The sequence below is a fragment of the Mastigoproctus giganteus genome, chromosome 10, assembly GCF_048544385.1.
Source record: "Mastigoproctus giganteus isolate SK-2022 chromosome 10, ASM4854438v1, whole genome shotgun sequence".
In the NCBI taxonomy this organism is placed as follows: Eukaryota; Metazoa; Arthropoda; class Arachnida; order Uropygi; family Thelyphonidae; genus Mastigoproctus; species Mastigoproctus giganteus.
The window spans coordinates 191,672,389-191,696,497 of record NC_143584.1 but is presented as its reverse complement, the minus strand read 5'-3'; the positions used below and the strand labels follow the sequence as shown (position 1 = coordinate 191,696,497).

The window sequence follows — 24,109 nt, the reverse complement described above, 5'->3', positions numbered from 1 at the left end:
ACTTTGTAATCACAGCATGTGAAATGCAACACATTTCAAGGTCTCTGATTTAATAAATTAAATGGATTATTACTGCTAAATATTAAATATATTTAGCAATAATAATCATAGCATATTACTGCTATGATTAATATAATAAGAAAATAGATTTATGTATTTAGTAAACTGATAACAAAAACATGACTTTCTCAGACTGCAATAACTTTTATGCACAAACCAAGAACATTTAATTTCTGTGCATTTGCCACAGTGCTCATTCATATATCCAACCACACATGGCAACAAACATAATATCCAGTGCTTCAGCTAGAATATATAGTATTATAGCTATGTGATATGTATGAAAAAAAAAAAAAATAATAAATAATAATTGCTGGATCTCTATTTTACCAATTTTAATAAAATTTGGAATGGCTCAACAACTCTTTCTAAAAGAACTGAATATAAAATTTCATGAAGATCCATCCAGTATTTAAAGTACATTGGTATTTGAATAGCCTACAAAAAAAAAAATATATATATAATAATGATAATTGTCGGATTTTTATTTATCCAATTTTAATAAAATTTAGGATGAAATGACATATTTTTATGATTAATGCTTATGATTATGACAGATTTATTGGACAACTGTTTTCTACAGCAGCACATTAGAGAGGCAACAAGAGAAAGTAATACTCTTGATCTAATCATTACCACTGATTCTTCATGCATTAAGAATCTGCACATAAAAGACCCACAAGGTAGCAGTGACTACAAGGTACTGATGTGGCATTTATATAAAGATGTAATTACTTATATTGTCGGGGAAGGACATTACGTTTTGTTGTTCCATATAATTATGCTTTTAGTAATGACCACTCTTATATCACATGAATCTTAAGATAGCTTATTCAGTTAATTACTAAATTCCTATACATTAAGGTGACATTTCAGGAACTTTGCCAGTACCAATCATCAGACCATATATTGGCTGTTGTCAGCAACTAGCTTCCCGAGCAGAGGACTGACAAATGTCACTTTAATGTAGAGGAATTTAGTTATTAACTGAATAAGCTATCTTAAAATTCACTTGATGTTAAGGGTAGTCATTACTAAAGGTATAATTTGATGTAATTACCATCAAAGTAAAGAGAAGGGCTTTTGCTTTCTTACAGGTTACAACATAGTGGACATAGTATTATTGTTATGTGGTTCCCCACAAATCCACGTTAAGTCCTCTGTTAACATTGCAAAGCCAGTCAGTGTGGGTTGTGTGTTGTTTGTGTTGTTTGACTGGCCTCTTCGTTACTGGGAGGCGCGATCACCAGGAAGGAGCCTCCCAGCATCCATCCGCTGGCACGAGGAGCCGGACCAGGGAGTTAAAAGACATCTGACAGGCCGCCACACTCCTGCAGGAGCGAGAGTGGGGAGGGCCAAGGAAAGAACAGAGAAGAGACAGGAAAGTGAAAGACAGGGAAGACAGCAGGGATGACAGAGCATAGGGTAGGGAGAAGAGAACAGGTAAAGTTCAAATTAAAGAGTCCGGGATTGTCACAATGGAGAATCATGGAGTGGCGTCAGGTTCCTATAGTGATCTTAGACATTTCTTAAATTCTACGCAGTGGGACCAACTGCAAATTATAAATGGGAAGTATTCAGGAAAGTATTTATAGTAGCTACTAGGATTTTCACACCAATTAAGAAATACTGTTCAAAGTTCAGACCTAAATGGATGTCAAATGAACTAATGAGACTTGTAGTGGAGAAGAAAAATGCACGTGATGCATATAAATTATCAAGTAATACAGAAGGCTGTGGTTGATATAAACTAGTGTGCAATCAAAACACAAGGAGGTTAGGCAAGTTAAGGCAGATTTCGAGAAGACTTTGGCAAAGGATGCAAAAAAAAAAAAAAAACAACAACAAAGACTTCTTTACTTATGTAAATGCTAGAAGGAAGGGAATGAATCATATCAGTGTTTTAACTGTTGATGATCCTGCACTCAAGTTGATGACAAACTGCATATGTGCTTTGCCTCTACATTTTTGAGAAGGGAATCCCAGAAGTTTATCAAACTCTAATAGAAAGCTAAATGATTTTGTGATAACTGAGAGAAAATTGGAAGAAAAATTGTTGAAAATAAATATAAAAAAGGCACTTGGGCTGGATGGGATCTATCCAGTTATATTAAGGGAGGCATCAGAGGAGGTAAACAAACCCTTAGGAATAATTATGAGAGTATCTTTGGATTCAGTGGAGGGTCTTATGGATTGGAGATGTGTAAATGTATTCCAATTCACAAAGGAAGAATTGAAGGTGACATTAGTAATTACAAACATGTTAGTTTAACTTCTGTTCCAGGGTAAATAATGGAGTCACTGATTAAAGAAGTAATACAGGAACATCTAGACAGGCATGAAGTTATATTGCAGTCACAGCATGGATTTGTTAAGGGGCAATCTTGTCTGACTAATTTGATTGGATACCATGATGCAGTAACAGAGGAAATGGATGCAAAAAGTAATTTTGAAATTGTATACTTAGATTTCAGAAATACTTTTGATACTGTTGCATGCAAGACTGCTGTACAAATTAGAGCAGTGTGTCATTAATGGCAAGTTACTGCTATAAATAAAGGGATGATTGAGTGGATGAAGAGAGAGTGATTATTAATGGACACTGCTCTTCATGGACTGGACATGTTGTTTTTTTATTTATTAATGATAAATATAGAAAACAGCAATGGGCCCAGCAGCGAACCCTGGAAACAGAAATGACAAATATAGAAAGATGTATCAGACGTATACAGATACAAAGGTTGGAAGGGTGGTTAATGACAGTAATCAAGCTATGCTACAGCAAAAAGATCTATAAAAATTAAGTAGATAGGCTGAGAAGTGGAAATTGGAATTTAACATTGACAAATGCAAGGTACTGCATATGAGCACTAATTCTAGATTAATGTACCAACTGTGTGGTACTACACCCAGGTAGTGGAAATAGACCTGGGAGTAATTGTACAGTCAGATATGAATCGCTCTAAGCAGTGCAGATAGGCTGCCAGGACAACTCATGAGGTTTTGTCAATGATATATAGGAATTTTGCTAGCAGGGATAAGGAGGTGATTGTCCTGTCATACAAGGCATTGGTTAGGCTGCAGCTTAAGTACTGCATATAGGTCTGGGGCCTCATTTTTGGAAGGATTCAGATCTGCTGGAATGGATCAAGAGAAGGGTAGTGAGATTGAGAAGAACAAAAGGGCGCTCTTACCAAGAAGAGTTTAAGTTCTGCAAATTGCAGCATCTATAAGAAATCTGATTGAGGTTTTTAAGGCTTTGAATGGATCAAACAATCCCAATAGTGATTTGCGTTCCTCCTCTTGCTGAGCTTACACATACACAAGGGGACATAAATTTAACCTGAAGAAGGATGATTGCAGGATAGATGTATGGAAGTTTGCCTTCAGCCAGTGGATGATTGTTGGAACAAACTTTCATTTCTTGTTGTGCAAGTGGGTAGTTTGAATAAATTTACAGGATAACTTGACAAGTTATTAGAGGGGATGAGTGGGTGTTGTGGGAAGTTTTTTTTAATAATACCAATATCTTTCTAAAGATCCTAAAAATAAAATTTCATGCAAATCATCCACTGGTTGTCAAGTACAAATAGACATTTCGAAGACGATAGGTGCTTATTAGCATTAATAGTGGCAAATGATGCAGGGAAGCAGCTAATAGAGCATCAGGTAAAAAACAAAACAAAAAAAACTACCCCTCTAATAATTTTTTCTAATTATTCTTTAAATTTATTCATACTATCCAATTCCACAATACCAGATAGTAGTTTCTTCCAACAAGCACCTATGAAATAGCACCTCTGTGCTGAAGGAATATGGGGGAGGAAGATGGTTTGTAATGAACATGGCTTGCCACAAGTAAAACCTGTTGTTTAAAACTTTTGTTAAGCCTGGAAGAATTAACTATTTCCAGGGGTTGAAAAATGAATATTACTGAAACTACATTATCTTTTCATGAAAGAAAGAGGGTGACATTTTCTTGTTTACATCCTGGTGTTGAAAGTTCTGGACATAGATCAGTATGAAATCAGGTACTGTTCAATTTGAACGCAGACATGACAGAGGTTATGCACATTTCAATATCCTGTATTATATTGCTTCTGTATTTATTGCATTACCGAGTAATAAGAGCCTCAGATGCCAAGTATTCTGTGGCCAAGCAATTTTGCAATTTCAAAAGTCTTCATAACAAGGAATTTTTCTTCTCTTTAGTTTAAAAGTTAGTGTATTTAAATTGCATCAAATTAAGAAGACTTCTCCCTTACAAGCAGTAAATGAAGTTAGGAAAAAAAAAGACATGCCCTTCCTTTATATTTTTCACTTAACTAACCCAACTAACCTAACTCACTGCTTGGCCATTCATGGAATTACTCTTGCCTCCCTGTGGCAGGACCAGTAGCTTTTGGGGGGGGGGGACCAACTGTCAGGGTCAAAAGGAGTTGAAATGGATATTAATGAATTCCCACATCTGGAGACTAAGCGTTCTCAATACAATAACAATCATGAAACTGACAATGACTTCTCTCTGTTGAAAGACTGAAAAAGAACACAAACAAGCAGAAATATCCGGTTGCATATCCAGAGGGGCAACCATCCAGTTTACTCCAAAGATTGGGAATTCTGGAAGTTAGGAAAAATAATACAAAAATATAAGATTGAAAATAAAGTTTCTTATTAAGAAAACATCACTTCTCACAGAATGTAGTAGTTACACTACTGAATTATATGCCATAACACTTGCTCTAGAAAATATTTTCCATCTCTTAATCAAAAAAGCATAACATACACAGACTATCAAAGTGCTCTATTAGCCATGAAAAACACCTCCCCACTTATTCATCCCTTACTAATGCTCATCAGATCAGAGCTGATTCACTTCAGAAGGCATCAGCGAGAGGTTGTCCTCGGTTGGATCCCAGACCATTCTTGAATACCAGGAAATGAAATTGTGGATGGTGCTGCCAAACATCCATCCATCCATCACAGCCCCAATGAATTTTATAGTCATATTCATCAATTACAAAATAAATATATAAAGTATATGTAAAGGACTATGGCCACTTCAATGGCAAACTCAAATACATAATAAACTCCTTCAAATTAAACCTGTACCACAGTTGTGGGCTTCCAGCTTCATTATAAACAAACAAGAAGTTATCCTAGCCAGAACCTGAATAAGCTATACTCATCTGTCCTATCCATTCCTTTTTTTAGTTAATGACCCCCCACAATGTGTGCACTGTGACATGGCACTCACAGTAAAATATATACTTCTGGAATGTGCTTTGTATAGTAATGTCTCTCCATTGTCATTAAGCTCTCTCTCAAACTTACACGAATTGTTGCTTGTCCATATGATAGGTGAAAACTCAAATCTTACAGAATTTCTCTCTTTTCTGAAATGAATAGGATTATATAACTGCTTCTGACTGCTTCCACAGGAGCCGATACAGGTAATATGAATTATATTGCTAGATGCGGTACGGTCTTAGTAGCCATTGCACTGAAACTTCAATAACAAAGTTTTTGAAGTTTCATTACTCAAGCAATGAGTAATGAAACACATTTAATTAATAATTAAATAACCATGTGTTCCAATTCTGTTCATGACACAAAAGGTAAATGCTTATAAATCATTTGTTGACACTCATATTGTCGCCACATGTAGCACTGAAAATGGAAATAGCATCTTTATACAATATGTTCTTGAAAATCTAAGATATATATCAAGCAGAATTTCCCTAAGATTTATCATCAAGCAGAAAATCCTCATTAACAGGCAGCACAGACTGGAATACAGTGTCGTTGACTCAGGTTGACTTGCTTAAGCAGTTGTTAGATTTTAATGTTACAGAGGAAAGCACTTTATTGACTAGAAAAAAAAAAAAATTAAGAAATATGGAAAACTGACAAATATTCAAATATTTAACTTGTGCAATTTTATTCCCTCAAACCCTGTTACAAAATTTTATGTTTCATACTAATGATGGTGAACTAATTTTACATGCTTCCTTGTGGATTCAGAAATGCTTGTCAAGATATTTCTGAACAGTAAAATTAAAATTTGTCTACTCTGTTTATGAATGTGATGTTCAATTTTTGATATCAACTTATTTGAATTAAAGAAGACATATCTCAGTACTTTCCAAAGAAAAATACTTCATTGCAGTGTGTATATATATATATATGATAAATATGTCACAGATGGATGAAGGAAGAGTAATTGTAGTTAAAGTAGTTTAATTTATGAGTTAAGACTATTCTAATTTATTATTGTTATCATTCTTTTCAGATGCAGCATTATATATTTGTAATTCAAGCTCAAGATTCAGGTCAACCAAGTCTTTCTAGTACTGTCACAGTATACTTTAATGTCTTGGATATAAATGATAATGCACCTCTCTTTGATCCTATGAGTTACAGTGATGAAGTATATGAAAATATTACCATTGGAACAAGTATTTTAAGAGTTACAGCTACAGATCAAGACTCAGGTTAGTTATCTCTATAAATAGCATATGCAGTTGGAATTTGCATAAACAAAATTCTTTCTAACACCAACTAAACAGTTAAGCAGTAATTTTAATACAGTAGAAAAAATAATAAACACTGAATATTTTAAAAGCTAAATACAAACAGTAAAATTATAAAGCTGTGTACAAATAAAACTTAGTATACATAAATATAAAACAACATAAAATAATAAAATGTATTAGAACAGCAATGCAAACCTTTCCTGGCCTGCATACCAAAAACATCTGAAACAAAAATAACAATTTTTGCATGCCATAGTAACAAAAAAAAAAAAAGCGCAATTAAAATTAGTAAATAGTGATTATTGAGTTTCTTTCTAGTGATTATTGATTATCGACTAATGAGTTTCTAACAGTACTTGAAAGTTGCATCATTTTGTGCGAAATTACATTTACGACTTTTACCACTGGATATAGCTGATGAACCCTAAATAAATTTGCCTTCAAATAAAAATTATTATTATTTTATTTGCTAAGTATAAAATCCTAAACTTGGATTAAAGGCATGCACTTAGGGTCAGAAAGGTATAAATTAATTCCAGTATACAGTAAATGCCCATTATGGCACTTTTGAAGGGACTAGCTCTCAAAGAGCACTATAATCAGGAAAGCATTATTAGCAAAATTGCCTTTTTGGTGGCTGTTTTTATATTCTTCAATATTTTGGTGGATAACATTGATATTTCAGTGTCTTTTTTTATTGCACTGTTTATGAAGGATGGTTAATATGCAAGTCAAACCTGCACCCAAGCATTTTAAATGTGCGTGCTCTAGACATTAGAAAATGCATGGTATTTCATAGGATTGACAATGGGACTAGAAGAAAAGAGCATTAAAATTGATAGTGATATAAGCAGGAGTATTATAGTGGGAGTTTACTATATATACAATTTATTACCTGTATATTTTTATATAACTCTGAAAATCCAAGAAATTGTTCACTTATTCATTAGATGAAAATAGTTCTGGAATTCATATGAAGTTTTGTTTTGAATTTGTTTTTTGTTTTAGTTTTGTATGAAGTTTTGTATTTGTTTTATTCTCGAGTTCTCAAAAATAAATTTTTGAGATTGCTAATTTCTTATGGCAGACATTCTTCCCTATTGTAGCATTTTTTTAAAGAGAAACTATTTGCAGTGTAGTACTAAACAATCACTAGGAATGGCTCAGTTATTTACACATTGAACACAAATGAGAATGATGTCATACCATTACCCTATATCTGTATATTTTGATTTTGTGACCTTCTACATAAGAGTACTGTCAGGGGTATTTCTGGGGGCTGACCCCCCCCACCTCATAGTTAATCAGGTAGGTGGGTTAGCTGTCTCATCGCCCAGAAATCGTATAAGGATCTGGACCACAGCCATACCTTTATAGAAAAAAATGTGGGAGTGATAAGGCTTTTCCTCCAGGAACTTCCACACTGGCTTTCAATGCACCTGAATATTGTATATGCTTATCTCTTTACAGTTTACTGTGCAGCATAATGAAATGCCACAGCCTAAACTTTTAAGAGAAAGAGCAGAAAAAAATGAGTTGCAAAAGAGGGGTTAGACCTGTACCATGAATATATGATTAAGCATGAATTTTTAAGGCAAAAAAAAATAAAGTCAACTTATACTCATTTGCCTTATATGCAAGAATATATGGTATTTATAGATGACCACATGCCTATAGTAGCCGAGTGGGCAGGAGCGGGAGTGCAGTAGCACACGCTCTTTGAGTAGACCGGGGTTCAAGCCCCTGACTGCTGAATACGGTCGATCTGCCAACCCGCACTGGACCAGCGTGGCAGATTATGGTCCATTTCCCTCAGCATGAATTGTTGAGGAGGCTTCCACCCTGCAGTGGGTTGATAATGGCTGCACTTTACTTTTACTTTTACATGCCTATAAATTTTCTTGTGCATGCTATTGGTTTGCCATTGATAGACTACAAGCTTTTGGCACTATATGATGTTTTCCGTAGCAAACAGACCCAAAAACAATTGCTGTGAGTACATAACCACAAGTTTAGGAGTGAATCATGGAAGTCCCAGAAATGCAGGGCCAAATGAAAAGACATAACAGTATATCCAATTCATAACAGCTTCCTGCTACTCTGTAAAACTCTCAGTAGTTAAGTTGTTAATTGCAACAAGTTTTTGGAACCAATTTTAAAGTACACTCAACAAATCCACTTTTTTTCACAGTGGAATATTTTTTTTTCTAAATGCTAGAATATTTAAAAAAAGGATTTAGTTTGGTTTTATTTTCTGTTCTTGTTAACATAGCATAGTATTTTTATTAAATTGTAGTTGATATTTATTTAATTTAATATAATTTCTTAAAAATTTTTAAATGATCACATTTACTATAACAATTTCTTCTTCTTTTTTTAGGTGATAATGGGCGAATTGTATACACCATCATTGATGGCAATAAAGATGAACAGTTTGCTATTGATGCAAGTGGGACAGTATTCACTACAAATACCCTAGATCGAGAAACACAGTCATTTTACAGCCTTACTGTAAGTGCAATAGATCAGGCATGGCCATTAGAGAAGCGATTGTCAACTTCTGTTCAAGTGACTATCATTCTAAAGGATGTAAATGATATGTCTCCAGAATTTGTAACACCTATGGATTCATCTGTGATGGAAAATGTCCCAGTAAATACTGTCATCATGGCAATTAAAGCGGTTGATAAAGATGAGGGGCGAAATAGTTATGTTGAGTATTACTTATCACATCATCAAGAAGATAAATTTTCTTTGGGGCCAATAGATGGGCTTTTGAGAATTAGCTCACCTTTAGATAGGGAAATGAAGTCACTTTATGAAATTTCAATCATCGCAAAAGATCGAGGTCATCCATCCCAGTCATCAATAGCCTACATTACTATCAACATTATGGATGAAAATGATAATAGTCCAGATTTTGATCCTAAACAGTACAGTGCCACTGTGTCAGAAAATGCAAGCATTGGACTAAGTATTTTACAAGTGTCTGCATCTGATCATGATGAAGGTGTAAACGGTCAGGTTAGGTATTCTGTTATTGCAGGGGATCCTAACCATGACTTCGTAATTGGTCAGGATACAGGTATAATCAGAGTTAGCAAAAATTTAGATTATGAAAGGAAAAACCGTTATGTTCTCACAATTCAAGCAGAAGACAGTGGTGACGATATAAGATATGATACTGCAACAGTTACAATTGCATTAACAGATGTAAATGATAATCCTCCAACCTTCCTTGACTCACCTTATGTAGTTCATGTAATGGAAAATGCAGAGACGTTGCCAGTAACATTAATGACACTAACTGCTTATGACATAGATCAAATGGCAAATAACTACTTACATTATTTTATCAAAGATGGTGATAAAGTTTTGTTTCACATAAATTCCTCAACTGGAGAATTAACAGTTCAGAGACCATTAGATAGGGAAGAGCATTCTGAATATGTGCTTACTGTAGTAGCGATGGATTCAGGTAAGAAAATACACGTAGTGTATTTATCATATTATACTGTGCATGATTTATATTTCATTGAATTTGTTTAATGAAATCTGTTATTCATTTGGTGCAACTTGCTGTATGGTAGTTATTGAATGCAATACACATGTTTACAAATTTTCAGTATTTTAATGAACCAGTATTTTATTTGTATACTGTGTTAAAATCAAGAAATTAATTAAAGTCATGGAGGCACAATTTTCAAACTAACTACAGGCCACTTATTCATGTTACCTTAAACCGTACATTAATATTCACATTTATTTATATATAATTTACTCCTTTTCACTATTACTGAATAACATTAACTTTTAATCAATCCCAGTATCAAAAAAAAAAAAAAAGAAGGAGAAAACAGTATCATTGTTTTAGTAATGGCAAAGTAGGTTTTTCACATTGCATTTTTACATGGCCATTATACAGTACACTGTCGAAATAACAGCGCATTGAGATTGGATGTTTACATACAGCGCAGATGTCTTCCAATGCCAGAAAAAAAGAAAACGGCAAGTCACGTGATTACTTTATTTGTTAAATTTGCCATTTTGAAAGTGAATTCTGTACTGATATCATGGATTAAACATTTATTTTCAATTAAAAACCCCTCACCATGGCTCCTAAAGTTAATAAACCTCATACAGAGAAGTAAAGAAGAATAATTCAGAACATTAAAGCTTAGTGACAAACGATATAATAATAGAAAATAGAATGAGCCTATGCGAACAATGTCCTCACTTTCCAAAAGCATACCAACAGCTGCAGTGTGATGAGGTGTGGCGTTATCATCCATAAACATGAACTCGGGGCCAATGGCACCTCGGAACAGATGCACATGGGGAAGGATTACCTCAGTACAGTAGTGTGCACCAGTTACAGTACTGCCTTCCAGTATCTGGAGTTGTGTATGTCCATCCAAGATAATGCCTCCCCAGATGAGAACAACTCGAATGCCATATCGATCCCTTTCAGTGATGTTTGCGGGGTGATACCGTGTGTCAACCTCTCCCCAGATTAGTTGATGTCCAGAATCACTGCTGAGACTGAATCTACTCTTATCAGTAAAGAGTACCTTAAGTAAAGATTTTGTGGTTGTAACCTTTAGAAATAGTGCTGGTCCTTAAGTTTTACACACCAGTGTATCTGACTGCACAATTAGCCCCCCCAGATATTTTTCATTTTCCACCATCCTGACTGTAGTACCACACTAGTTGGTTCATTACTCTGAGGTTACTGCTACCCATATGCAGTACTTTGAATTTATCAATGTTAGACTTCATTTGCCATTTCAAAGCCTATCTGCCTAACTTTTCTAGATCCTGTTGCAGTAGCATACTGTCATTACTGCCATTAAACCTCTGCCAAACTTTGTATCATTTGCAAACTTGGACAATTAAGCCTGATATTCCATCATCAATATTATTGACAAATACAAATAACAACAATGGGCCCAACACCAAACCCTGGAGTACTCCACTAATAACATTAGTTCATGAAGAGCAATGTTTGTTGATTACCACTCTCTGTCTTCTTCCACTCACCTATCCCTTTATCGATAGCAGCAACTTTCCCTTAATGCCACACTTCTCATATTTGTACAGCAGTCTTTTGTGTGAAACAGTATCAAAAGCTATACTGAAATCTAAGTATGTGTTATCAAAGTTATTTTTTGCATTCAGTTCCTTTGTGACCACATCATAGTATCCAATCAAATTGGTCAAACAAGATTTCCCCTTAACAAACCAATGCTGTGTCTAAAGTATAATTTTAGCCTCCTTGTCAAGATGATCCTGCATTGCTTCTTTTACTAGTGACTCCATTATTTTCTCTAAAATAGAAGTTAAACTAACAGGTCTATAATTACTCATGTCACCCTTTGATCCCACTTTGTGAATTGGGGATTCATCTGGTGAGAATGGGCTTGACACACCCAGGGTCCTGAGCTGGATATCATCAATCTTCTCCTTCATGTGATTCTCTTCTATTTCTGACACACACACACACACACACACACACACACACACACACACACACACACACACACACACACACACACACACACACACACACACACACACACACACTCTCTCTCTCTCTCTCTCTCTCTCTCTCTCTCTCTCTCTCTCTCTCAGGGTAACTCAGATTTTTTTTTTTTTTTTTTTTTGGCTAGTGCAACAAAAGCCTTAGACTTCCTTGTAATAATAATAATAATAATAATCTCCAGGCTGCTGGGACCTCCCCTAAATCCAAGGATGATCTCATAATTATGGCTAAGGGTTTGCTTACTTCCTTTGCTGTGTCCCTTAATATAATTGGATAGATCCCATTCAACCCAGGTGCCTTTCTTATGTTTAAGTTCAACAATTTCTCTTCCATTTTCCTCTCAGTTATTATGAAATCATTTAGCTCCTTGTTAAAGTTTAATAAACTTCCGGCATCCCCTTTTCTAAAGAATTCCTCACATGTGAATGTAGATGAAAAATACACATTCAGTTTGTCAGCAACCTGAGCAGGATCATCAATAGTCAAACCATCAATATCGAGTGGACCAATTTGATTCAAATCCCTTCCTTCTAGTGTTTACATAAGTAAAGAAAGACATCTTTGCTGTTTTTCTTTTCATCCTTCACCAGAAATTTCTCATAATCTGCCTTTGCTTGCCTAAACTCCCCTGTGACTTGTTTACAGACTAATTTATATCTACCATAGTCTTTTGTGTCACCTGATAATTTATATGCATCCCATGCATTTTTCTTCTTTGCCACAAGTCTCATGTTCATCTGACATCCATTTTTTAAAAAATTTTTTTTTTATGTAAACCCCAAACACGAGAGGTATTAGTACCTATAATACTTAGTACCATACTTGGTTTGGAGGTTGAGAAGATGAAAGAAGATATTTGTTGGCATTAGACTTGAAATTCTGTAGACTGTAATTTTCAGGAAATACGTACAAAGGAAGGTTGTTCCAGGAAACGGCAGTTGAATGAATAAACAAAAAGAAGATAAAAAGTTGGTTCTGTGAGTTTGAAGTTGGACAGTAAATGGATGTTGGCTGGTAGCTGCACATGTTCAGACTGTTTTGAAAGAGAGAGAGAGTGGGAATTATAGAAGCCAATTCAGAAGAACAGTGCCCATGGAAGTATCTGTAGAAGAGGCATGCAGCAGAAACAGTGCGTCTATGAGACAGCGAGTGGAGAGACTGTTAGGGATGAATCATTTATTAACCTACCTGCCCTCTTCTGAATGGAATCAAGAAGCCTGAGAGAGGTTTTGGGGGCACCACTGCAGATGTGGGAACAATATTCCATGGTAGGGCAGATTTGCGATTTATACAGAGTGAGAAGCTGTTTGGAAGAAAAGTAATGCCGAGAGTGAAAGAGAAAACAAAGTTTTTTAGATGCAGAGGAAGCAATATTTGTAATGTGCTTGTGCCAAGAGAGATTAGAAGTCAGGGTAATCCCCAAAAGAGATATATCATTTTGCTTAGAAATCGGAGTGTCACCAAAGATAAGCATAGGAGCAGAAGAATCCTTTTTGCGAGATATAAGACATGACTGAGTTTTAGAAGGGTTGAAATCAACTAAGTTGCCTTTGCCCCACTGGAGAATTACCTGAAGATTGGCATTTAAGGAATTGGTAGCAGATTTTTGAGAAGTTGAAGCTGATTGAGCAGGGCAGGGTTTCTCAAAATGGAAAGTGGAATGCAATGTGCTATCATCGGCAAAACTATGGATAGAATTTCCAGTCAATGGAAGAAGGTCATTAGTATACAAGAGGAAAAGAGTGGGGGAAAGAACTGAACCTTGGGGGACACCAGCATTAGTGGAGAAGTTAGACGACAGAGAGCCATCTACCATCACCGTCAGTGAGCGAACAGAGAGAAAACTGGATAACCAATTACAAAAAACAGTTGGAAAACCATATGATGGAAGCTTGTTTAGAAGACCTTTATGCCAAACATGATCGAAAGCCTTTGAGATGTCAAGAGCAACTACTTGTATTTCACTGAACCTTTCCATTGAATTAGTCCATAAATGGGTAACATAAGCCAGAATATCACCAGCGGATCGACACTGATGGAATCCATACTGGCAATCATTGATCAAATGGAAGGTTTCTAGGTAGTTTAAGAGTTGGCGGTTAATTGATTTCTCCATTAGTTTAGAAAGAGTAGAAGTAGTAATTGCAATGGGACGATAATTGGATGGGATGGATTTGTCACCCTTTTTAGGAACTGGCTGGGTATGAGTAAATTTCCAAGCAGAAGGAAAAACACCTTTAGAATAAGAAAGTGAAAAACGGCGGCAAAGAATAGCAGTAAGTTCAGGAGCACAGGTTTTGAAAACAAGTGGAGAAATACCATCGGAACCTGGAGCTTTCTTAGCATCAAGATTTGTCAAAATCATTCTGACATCCTTTTGATGGAAGACTACAGGAGGCATTGAATGGAGCATGTTGGGAATGGTGGGAGGTGTTTTACCAAGATCATTAATACAGGAGTTGGAAATAAAATGGGATGCTAGCAGGTCAGCTTTATCCTTGGCTGAAATGAGAACAGAACCATCTGGTTTGGACAGAGGTGGGAGTAGAGATGGGCAAGTTGCGGCCAATAGCTTTGGCAAGAGACCAGAATGCTCAGCTACCATTAGAGCAAGAAGCAAGTTTTCTGCTTGTAGCCTGTTCAAACTCTAGTTTAGACTGATTAATAACTGGTTTACAATTGTTGCGAGCTTTGGTGTAGGCAGAAAATGAAACTAAAGAATTAGAAACAAGCCAATTACGATATGCAACGTTCTTCTCTTGAACAACCTTAGCACATTTATTGTAAAACCAAGGTTTAGATAAAGGACGAGATTTTAAAGTGGAGTTTGGGATAAAGAATTCCATTCCTGCAAGAATAATTTCACTGACATGATCTGAGCAAGTTTTGACATCAGAAGTTTTGAAATAGTAATTCGACCAAGGAAAAGAAATCTCGCAGGTCATCCCATTTTGCATTCTTGTAATGCCAAACAACAGGAGGTTGGGAATAACCATGAGATAAAGGCTCCATTGGAGAAGAGACAATCACCAAGTTGTGATCTAAAGTGCCTAAAGGACTTCTCACTTTGATCGTGTACTTAGAAGGGTTGTTTGTGAGAAACAGATCAAGCTTATTGGCTGTATGATTAGGATTGTTCGGTATTCTTGTAGGTAAATGAACAATCTGTGCAAGGTCATTATTAATTGCAAAAGCCTCAGCATCTCGACCAACTGGGTCGATGTGACTAGAAAACGGAAGCCAGCTGGAGTTGTGAACATTAAAATCACCAAGGAAAATTACCTCACTGTTAGGAAAGTTGGACTGGAGAAAGTCAAGTTGCAAAGAGAGGAAGTCAAAGAGCTCCAAGTGATTAATGGAGTTGTGAGAATGGTAGAGACAACAAATGAATTTGACACAATGAGGTAGTGAGATTTTAAGCCAGAGAAGATTGAAGAGAGGAGATTCCAAATTGCCAAGTCTCTGACAGGGAATATCAGAAGGGACATATGCACAAGCACCACCTTTGAGGCAAAAGGAATCATACAACAAATAATTTGGGCATCTGAGATGAGCAGTAGTTGAATCAACCGATAACTGAGATTCTGTCAGAAAAAGTACATGGGGTTTGGTAGACTGCAAGTGGAAATGGACATCGTTGAGATTAGAATTGAGACCACATATATTTGTGAAATGAATTAGGAAGTGTTTGGCAGGTTTAGATCTTTTCGCAGATAAGCTTGCTATATTAGTTTGACAATTCATGGTGTATTCAATAGTAAGAAAAAGTGGGTGGGACATGCTGCATGAAGTAATGAAATTTTTGGATATGGCATACACATGGTAAGAATATACCTTTTAGGCCCATACCTTGAAAAATATTTCTTATTTGGTATGAAACGCCTAGTAGCTTCTATGATTAATTCCTTGAACATTTCCCATTTAGAATTTGCTGTTGGTAACACCATCAGTTGGTCCCATTGTATAGAATTTAAAAACTGTCTGAGACCACTGTAGTCACCTTTACAAAAGCAAAACTCCTCCTTTTACGTTTGATGGTAGTTACATTTTTAAGTAAATCCCATATCAATACACTGTGATCACTGTCAACTAGTTCTTTTAACTGCAGATTCTTAATGCACAAATAATCATTGCAGATAATCAGAGTATTACTCCCTCTTGTCTCTTCTCTAACATGCAGCTGTAGAAAACACTTGTCCAATAAATCCACAAAAGGAATATGCTGCTTGGATGTAAACTATCATACTTTTAGAACTTTTTCTTCCAATTTCTCATAAGAAAAATCGGATGTTTTTGTCAAGCTGCCTTCACTGAAGGCTGATTAATTCAGTCACAGTGTGAGAAGACAGCTGAAAAATATTTCTGCTCTTTTCAATCCAAATTGGCTCAATCCTGTGGTTTTCAATCCCAGCTCAAAGAAGGTCATCAGAAAAGCTATCAGTGAAAATCTTAACAGACCCTTGCTGTATTTCTGATATAATTTTATTCCTGTCCAGCTGTGAGAAATTCATCCTTAATCATTGATTCCATAATTTTTCTTTGCCATAAGTTAAACTTATAGGTCTATAATTATTGATTTCACCTTTGGAACCAGCTTTGTAAATTGGAGAGACATTTGAACATCTCCTATCTCCTGAGACTTCACCTGGGTCCAGGGATGCACCTGTTATAATAGATAAGGTTGGATAGTCTCTCCAACAATTGTGAAATAAACTCTTTTGCTGGGCCTGAGTGCATATTCCTAAAAACTGTGTGCTGCTTAACTGGTTATTTCTTGATAACATGTTTAATGTGTATTTGACTCTAGAAAAAATTTCAAAAAAGTTCAATGATTTTGCTGTTATAAGCTGATACACTTGATTTGTAAATGCCACAACTTAGATTTCAGAAGCTTAAAAAATATATTAATAATGACAGTTACCGTTACAGATATTATTTTTTTCAGTACTTATAACATTATTGACCATAAAATAAAGAACTGACTGAAAATATTTTGAGTCTAACAGCTTCTGTGCAACTGTTAATGAGGCTAAGCCTAATTATAACTTCCAGTTTCCTGGCCATGAAGGACTTTTATAACTATTTGAATCTCTCTCATTGTACAGTAAAGAGTATTTATAGGAGATATTTATTTATTTATTTACACATGAGTGGTTTCTAGAAATGTTTGAAACATCCCATTCGTACCTTAAATAGCAGTATTATTTAATCTTATCTCATTTAAAGGCTGCTGATCACGGAACTATTTTATTGCTGCTTAACTGCCTTTCACAGAAATGCCAAAAACTATTGGTCCATTCTATGTTGCAGTGATACTTCACAATATTTTGTTTGTAGTGAACTACAAAGTAGTATAATGGATGGTATCGATTTAATTGTATCTCATATTGTGACTACCTTTACAAGAGTTACCATGATATTGCACTACCTCGAATAAGTAACGCTTCACTAACAGAGAAGACAATTCAGGATCAAATACTTTTGCATAATCTATAAAACACAAAATGACTGGAACATTGAATTATTTGCATTTTTCTATAATCAGTCGTAGGCTTAAGATCTGATCTCTGGTTCCTCTACCCCTTCTGAAACCTGCTTGCTCTTCTGGCATTTCTTCTTCAAGTTTTCTTGAGATTCTGTTCAATATGATTTTAAGAAGACTCTTGCTAGCGTGAGAAATTACGCTAATAGTCCTGTTATTTGGGAAAATTTTCAGATCTCCTTTTTTAGGTGAGGGGATGAAAATTGATTTCTTCCAATCTGATGGCCATTGTCCTGTTTCCGAAATTTTTACAGTCATTTTATGAAAAAACTCGGCATCCTTCGCTCCTGTAGCTTTAATCAATTCCACTAGGATTTCATCAGTTCCAGGTGACTTGCCACACGTTAGTTCTCTGACGGCCTTTTCGATTTCTTCCTTCAGTGGAACTGGTTCAAGATCACACTCTTGAAAAGGAGTGGCAGATCATTAGTGCCAGCAGGTGCTCAGAAGAGCTGCTCACAGTATTCTTTCCACCTTCCTTTAATTGTGTTCTCCTCTGTTAAAATTTCCCCTTTAGAGTCCTTAATTACATTAAGTTTTGGTGGGAACTTTTGTCTTAAGGACTTAATAACATCATACATCTTTTTAGTGTTGTTTCATTTGTTGTAATATTCGATTTCTTTATACTTTCAATTGATATAATCCTGTTTGTCCTGGCTTAAACAGTGCTTGATGACTTTGCTTAGTTCTTGATACTCTTTGCTTCCTTGTACACCCTGGGCTTTTGCAGTTCTTCTCTGTTCAATAAGTTTAAAAGTGGCTTCTGTAATCCAAGGCTTCCTGATCTTTGACCTTTCTCTAATGTGTCTATTTGCTGAATCCTTAATAATGCCTTTTGTATTTTCCCACATTTCCTCAGGCAGCATGTCGTCATCTGATGGTGTACATAGTGATAAACTAAGAAAATAATCACACAAGGCAATCAGTACCATCCATTATACTACTTTGTAGTTCACTATGAACAAAATATTGTGAAGTATCACTGCCAGTTCTATAGTGAATTGCCAATCATAGTCTTATGCCTTGTTCGATTATTTTCTTAGTTTATCACTCTGTACACCATCAGGCATCTTTCATATTCTGGAGTTATACTTCATAACTAGGTTGGCATGATTGCAACATCAGGGTACCTACCCACCCACCGATGATAGACCAATAAGCCTTGAAATGGTTCTGTCTGGGTGGTATCCACCAAGAATAAGTAACAGTAGTCTTCTCTATTAGTGAAGCATTACTTATTCGAGGTAGTGCAATATCATGGTAACTCATTGTGAAGGTAGTCACAATATGAGATACAATTAAATCAATGCCATCCATTATACTACTTTGTAGTTCACTACGAACAAAATATTGTGAAATATCACTGTCAGTTCTATAGTGAATTGCCAATCATAGTTTTATGTCTTGTTTAATTATTTTCTTAGTTCATTCTGTGTTGCATATTTTTGTGCAATGTAGAATGGACCAGTTTTAAATTTTTCAAAAATTAAAAATTAGAAAAATGGCTGAGATAATTTAAACACTCAAGCAGTCACCTGAGAGTTAAAGCAATGTTTTAAATTTTTATTACTTGTTCTAACAGCTAGAATATCTAGTCAGGATCCTCTAGCGTGGATTGGAACCCTTGCTTTAAAGAAACAAATTAATCCAAAATCTGAGTCTGTTTTTATTTAATTAATTATGCATTGTTGTAATCATCAGGAGCTCTTGTTATTCAAAGAACGATTATTCTTTTTCTGCTTATGACATAATCATTAAGCATGTTTTTCCACGTATATATTGAACTAAATCTTCATAGTTGGACCTCAGGGGCTCATGTCTGGTGAGTATGGGCTTGGCACACCCAGGGTCTGGGTGTGCCAAGAGCTGGATATCATCATTCTTCTCTTTCTTGGTGATTCCCTTTTACTTCTGACACACACTCTCTCTCTCTTGGGGTAATTCAGATTTTTTTTTATTTTGGCTGGTGCAGCATAAGCCTCAGGCTTCCTTGCACCTTATGGCTAATAATAATAATAAGTGGGCTTAGTTTAGTTTTCAATAGATATTTAGGTTTCTATATTTTGTATTATTTATCTTCTATGACTTTAGGTTCTCCACGTCAGAGGGGAACAGGAACAGTGACTATAATGGTTAATGATGCAAATGACAATGAACCACAATTTGGCAGAACAGAGTACATTGCTTCTGTGATGGAAAATTTGCCAGCAAATTCACCAGTTATCACTGTTACTGCTAATGATGCTGATATTGGGAGAAACAGCCTTATCAGGTATAATTGACTGTTGTAATTTTTAATAATGTAAAATAACTAATTTACTGCTTTATTAGATTTTAATTCATACCTTAAGTAGCAATAAAGGTGGAATTTCAAATTCTGATTATATCTTTTATCTTTTATTCCCAATTATATCTTTTACTTTATTACATAAATTAAATGATTTTGATTGATTGATGATTCAGTTTTATTATTACCTGATTTTGGTATCTTAAACAATTTTGCTTATTGGTTTATATTAGTTGACCACTTTTACTTATTACAAATTTTATGTTCAAATATTAAGTGATTTTATCTATTTATTAAAGTGTATACATCTGATATAAGTTTATATGCAATGTGTTCTTGGAAAACTACATATTAATCAAGTATACAATAACTGAACATTAATTTCTCATATAAACTTATGTAACTTGGCAAGATACATTCCCAAAGATTTGCAAATAATTTGGAATTTTTGTGCATACATTTCATCAATTTATATGTTTGAATTGAATGTCTTTTCATTTCTTCCATTATGCTACTATGCACACAAGTGGAAGTAATTCACCAACTCCTCAAACCCATTTTCATACGTTTCATAATTCATCTTTATCTCCCATCTTATTTATTTTTTTTCAAGCTAACTCATACCTGGTAGATACCATGTTTTCATCAATTTCAGCTCTTCCTATTATTTTAATTTTCTCTTCAAAAGTAATTGCATGTCTTTTCTTTTTCACCCACTCCGTTCCAGGAGTATCCTCACTTTGTTTTTTCTTTTCACTCATCTCAACTGCAGGATAAATAACACTTCGAGAATGTATGAGCATAACAGCAATACTTAAGACTGCCGAAACGACACCAAAACTAAAACCTTTGTTTCAGTTTCAATTTTGGATTTAAAAGGCACATATGCTTCTAATCTCATAAATAAATTTTCTGTTTATACTCTTTAGTTGTTTAAACTAATGAGTAGAAACATATATAATCAAGGATGATAATATAGTGCATCAAAGACATGAAACCATATGTAATGGCAGATATATGTACATATATCAGACAAAGGGCATGGAATGTATGTGCCATCAGATATATGTTAAGTGAGCATTAGGTATATAATAAATATTATTTTTAGTGATTATTTAAAAGTTATCATTATTTTATCATGGTCTTTCATATATATCATATCCGTGACTTTCTCAGTATGCAAAAATCTAGGGCTTTCTTTAATTCGTGATGTTGTTATTTTTCAGAATAATATTAGCTGTGTTTAAATTCCTAAAATCTATTGTGTCATAGAGTTTCCTTGGGCTTCTGTCATTTTTCAAAACACGCATACACACTGTTTCTTGAAAATTGCAACCTACAGATATTTGTGTCCATTGCTGAGAAGTTTATTTTTTTTTTCCCACCCACGAACTCATTCAGAGCACAGAGGTATTCTATATTCATCTACCTTTTGTGTTTGAGATTACCATAAAAACTACATTAATTAAATGTGTTAATTAGTTTGATGCTCTTTCAAGTAATTTTATTATTTTGGTATATAATTAATTAATTTTTTAAGCTTGTGATGCTTCATTTCAATTTAATTGTTAAATAAGTGTCTTAAATACTTTTAGATATCAATCTTGGATAATACTCCTGGCATGCCTTTTTGCATATATATATTTTTTACATTAAATTATTGAAATATACAGGTGTTGATGAAAGAAAAATTGTACTGTAGTAGACTGATACAGTACAATCTGAGCAGTGCTGATAAGTATCTCTTTTACAGTTAATTAGTCATATCTAGTTGTATCTAGCTGACTGAGATATACCATTAATTAATGTTTTTTTTCATAGCATGAAAACATAGACTTCATTGCTTCTGAAATAAAAGTTATTACATGTATTTATTTTTATTTATAAAATTTATTTTTTTGCTGATAAATTTTAAAAAAATTGAACTTTCAAGGCAGTAACAGAGGTAGTGATCTGCTTTTGTGTATATCAAATAATATGTAACCTAGTTTGCAGTTATTTCAGCCTTGATTTCAGCTGTATGACAAAAATTAAGTAAAAAAATGCACTTATTTGTATTTGAAAAAGTGCATGTAGAAACAGCAAACTGTTTTTATTAATATTTAATTACAACTAAATTCAAAAATTTAGTTGTAATCTTAAAACATTACTTTAAGTATGTCTTAAAACAGTACTTTAAGACATACTATAACTTCTAAGTATTTAATTACAAATAAACTTCTACTGAAATATTACTGGTTCATAAGTCAGAAAGTTTGAAAACCCATTGAATTCAGTGTAATTAGTTTTTTAGCGCCTGAAAACAAAAGAGGGTTATTTGTTAAATTGAAGTTAAATCAGTTGTTCTATCTATCCTTTTAACACCTATGAAATATGCTAACTATCCCTCTAGTGGTCCTTTCCATAATGTGTCCTTACTTATTGCATTTTTCTTTAAGAGTATAGCATATACAAATAAATTCCATTACATTAAATATCTCATTCTCATAGTAGAATGAGAATGAAACATTTAAGGTTAGGTTAAAAAATTATATTTAATGTTGGGATAAAATCAGAAATTCATCATTTAATTTGTAATAGTCTTAATTTTGTAATCTTTCTACACTTTCTTTGTATCTGTGTCTTCTGTTCTGTAAAAATCTTTCATATAGGATAATAAAAAAATTACTATTATTATTATTTATTTTATTAATACATGAACTTATGTCTCAGATTGAGCCTTATAGATTTCTGCTAATTCCCTCACTTGTCTTTTTATATAATTTAGATATTCTCTTATGGGAGACTATGAGGATAGATTTATGGCTGATCCTTTCACTGGTACTATTTTTACCCGAGCAGTTTTGGACCGTGAAGAGAAAGACCATTATTTTATGATTCTTGTTGCTTCAGATAGTGGGCTCACAGTGGAACATTCTGCTGCTACAAATATCACTATATATGTAGATGATGAGAATGACAATAAACCTCAATTTTTGGAAAGTAGTTATCTTGTATATGTTCCAGATAGTGCTACTGGAGGTAAGGATCATGTTTTCTTTTTTACATTTATCATATAATAGGCCAGAATTTGAAAAAGAAGAAAATATGTTATTACTAGCAAGCAAGGTATAAAAAGCAATGAATAGTTTGTGATTATGAAATCCAATTCAAATATTAGACTATAAATGAAAGGTAGAATTTTATTTAAATTTAAGGAGGGATGGGATAAATATAGTAAAATCCTGTTACAATATGAAAATGGAAAATCCTGTTGTAACAGGTTTTCCATTATAACAGATACTGTTTTAGTGGAAATTTGACAATAACAGAAATATTTTTAAGTCTTAGATTATTCCCTTGACTTCCCTTATGATTAATCCTTGAAATAAGGAAGTCAGTGAAGAAAAATGTGCATAGTCAGACCTATGCACCACTGCAAATATTCAGTGCACCCATATATTCAGTTGCACTAAAGTTAAATTTTTATTTTAATGCAGGGAGGGAATTTAAATCTTAAAAACAAAATTGATGTATTAATGTATGAAAAATAACAACTTGTATCTATTACTATATTTCTGAATGTGTAATATTATAAATAAAATATACTTTTAAAGCATCACTCTTTTAATAAATTATTTTTACTTTTGGCCATGTGCATATTTCATCATTTATTTATTTTATTATTTAATTTAAGTAAAAATAAAGCAGAAATTACTATATGTATATATATGTTAGAAAAGTGCACTCAAATCATTATTATTTATATAAATAATGATTCTTTTAAAATAATTTTCAGAAATGTTCATTGGAACAGTTTTTTTTTCTTTTTATTATTTTTTTTCCAGCTATACACCAAAAGCCTAGCTTCCTTGCATCTTGCAGCCTGTACTGATACTAATACTATAACTAAAGTTCAGTACAGCAAACTTATTTGTGTATCTCCAGAAGATTAGTATAATGGGATTTTACTGTACTTGAAAGGAATGGGTGAATGAAGTTTGAGAAGGTAACATTAATTATAATTAGGACTGTGAATTTTTCATGTGAAAAAAATATGAAATTTGCAGAGGAAAAGAGTCAACATTCTCAGGAATATCATGGGCAAAAATTACAAAATTTTTACATCCTTTAGTTACCCAAATTATGAAATTCTCATGTCA

General features: G+C 34.1%; 1 protein-coding gene across 1 annotated transcript in view; it reads left to right on the top strand.

The window, feature by feature from the left end:
* The window catches only part of ft (cadherin-related tumor suppressor fat), a 371,857-nt gene that overhangs the window by 329,409 nt on the left and 18,339 nt on the right, over positions 1–24,109 (top strand). The window contains exons 4-7 of the mRNA XM_090383163.1: positions 6,353–6,554; positions 8,977–10,074; positions 19,772–19,952; positions 22,735–22,988. Of these exons, the coding sequence (XP_090239289.1) occupies positions 6,353–6,554; positions 8,977–10,074; positions 19,772–19,952; positions 22,735–22,988 (1,735 nt within the window). The remainder of the gene's footprint in view (positions 1–6,352; positions 6,555–8,976; positions 10,075–19,771; positions 19,953–22,734; positions 22,989–24,109) is intronic.